Source organism: Oxyura jamaicensis, chromosome 24 (genome assembly GCF_011077185.1).
Source record: "Oxyura jamaicensis isolate SHBP4307 breed ruddy duck chromosome 24, BPBGC_Ojam_1.0, whole genome shotgun sequence".
Lineage (NCBI taxonomy): Eukaryota > Metazoa > Chordata > Aves > Anseriformes > Anatidae > Oxyura > Oxyura jamaicensis.
Window position 1 is genome coordinate 167,618 of NC_048916.1, and position 1,516 is coordinate 169,133.

The 1,516-nt window shown below is 63.6% G+C and overlaps 2 protein-coding genes across 3 annotated transcripts in view; one reads left to right on the forward strand and one right to left on the reverse strand.

Annotated features, from left to right (window-relative positions):
• Positions 1-302, reverse strand: part of HEPACAM (hepatic and glial cell adhesion molecule) — a 3,869-nt gene extending 3,567 nt beyond the window's left edge. Inside the window, exon 1 of one of the 2 annotated variants that reach the window (XM_035346116.1) lies at positions 28-302. In XM_035346116.1, the coding sequence (XP_035202007.1) occupies positions 28-287 (260 nt within the window). In that variant the 5' untranslated portion in view covers positions 288-302. The remainder of the gene's footprint in view (positions 1-27) is intronic. The other variant, XM_035346117.1, reaches the window with a different exon arrangement.
• Positions 303-1,410: 1,108 nt separating this feature from the next.
• Positions 1,411-1,516, forward strand: part of CCDC15 (coiled-coil domain containing 15) — a 17,352-nt gene continuing 17,246 nt past the window's right edge. The window contains exon 1 of the mRNA XM_035346260.1: positions 1,411-1,493. The gene's annotated coding sequence lies outside the window, so the exon portion shown is untranslated. The remainder of the gene's footprint in view (positions 1,494-1,516) is intronic.

The window sequence follows — 1,516 nt, forward strand, 5'->3', positions numbered from 1 at the left end:
AAGAGAGGAGGCTGGCTGCCCCCCTACCTGCGTGCAGCGCCAGGAGCCAGGCAGCGGGCAGCAGGCACGGGGCGGCCGCTGCTCCCCACATTTCGGGCAGGCTGCAGGGGCCCCGCTCTGCGACACTTCCCCGCTCTGGGCACGTCCCTCTGTGCTGCTGGCCTGCAGCCCGGCCAATTTTTTTTTTTTTCCTTTTCTTTCTTTTTTTTTTTTTTTTTTTTTTTATTTGTCCCTTGCTCTCTCAATAGAGCCCTGTGTTTCGCCTCCCCAGCGGCCTGAGCTGACATTTGTTTGGGGAGAAATCACCCAGATTCGCAATTTTCCCCTCTGCCTGGCTGTGCGGGGACACTCAGCATCCATGGGATCTGGGGACCAGGGTGTTGCGTCCTGTTTTCTGTTTGCCGTTACTCTTTAGGGGGGTGTTTGGGGGGTTATTTCACAAAGCTCCCCCCCCCCGCAGTCACCACAAGCCAAGCGTTCCTTTTGCTTTTTCCAGGCTGATGCTTTAAAACGAAGCCGTGGCTGCCCGCGGGCCCCTCTCCAGCTCCGGTGCCAATTAGCCGTTCCCGGCGGCTGAATGGGGCAGCGGGAGCGGGGCAGGGTGCCCGGAGCCGCTTCCCACAGAGCTCTGCCAAGCTCCTCGCGCGGGCGATGCTCGGCTCCCCCCAGAGCAGCCTCCCTAGCCCCGGGATGCAGCGGAGGATGCTCGGACCTTCTCAGGGAGGTGCTCGGGGGAGTGTTTTGGGGAGAGGTTTGGGGGAGTTGCTGGGGGGTGGGGGGGGCGTTATGGGGAGATGCTATAGGGAGGTGCTTTGGGAAGTTGGACTGATGCAATGGGGAGATGCTGGGGAGGGGAAGATGGGGAGATGCTGGGGAGGGAGATGCTGTTGGAGGGGAACACCACAGGGAGAAGCTCCAGGCAGCTCTATGGGGTTATTCTGGGGGGCCTTCAGGGGGGTGTTCTGGTGGGGTGCTCTGGGGATGCTCCAGGGACGCTCTGGGGAAGGCTTCAGAGGGATGCTCTAGGGTGTTTAGGGGGATGCTGTAGTGTTCTCAGGACGCTCTGTGGGATGCTGTTGGCATGTACCGGAGGATGTTTCTGAGATGCTCTGAGAATGTATGGGGCCAACACACCAGGGGTGTTCTCAGGATGATCGGGAGGATGTCGGGGGGATGTCGGGGGGACGTCGGGGGGATGTCGGGGGGATGTCCGGGGGATGTTGGGGGCATGTCGGGGGGGTACTCCGAGAGGATACTTTGGGGAGATGCCCCGGAGCGTTCCAAGGACGCTGTGAGCGATGTTTCAGGGGTTCTCAGGGGGGCGTTTCAAGGGGACGCTCCCGGGGGCACGCAGGGCGGACACCTCCTCCCCCCCCCCCGCGGCGGGACGCGAACCCGCGGTCTCCGGAGCTGGGGGCGGGGCGGCGTGCGCGGGGCCGCCGGGCGGAAGCGGCGCCAGGATTCAAACCGGCGGCGGAGGCGGAAGCGGCGGTCGGTGGTGCTGGGGGGGGGGGGG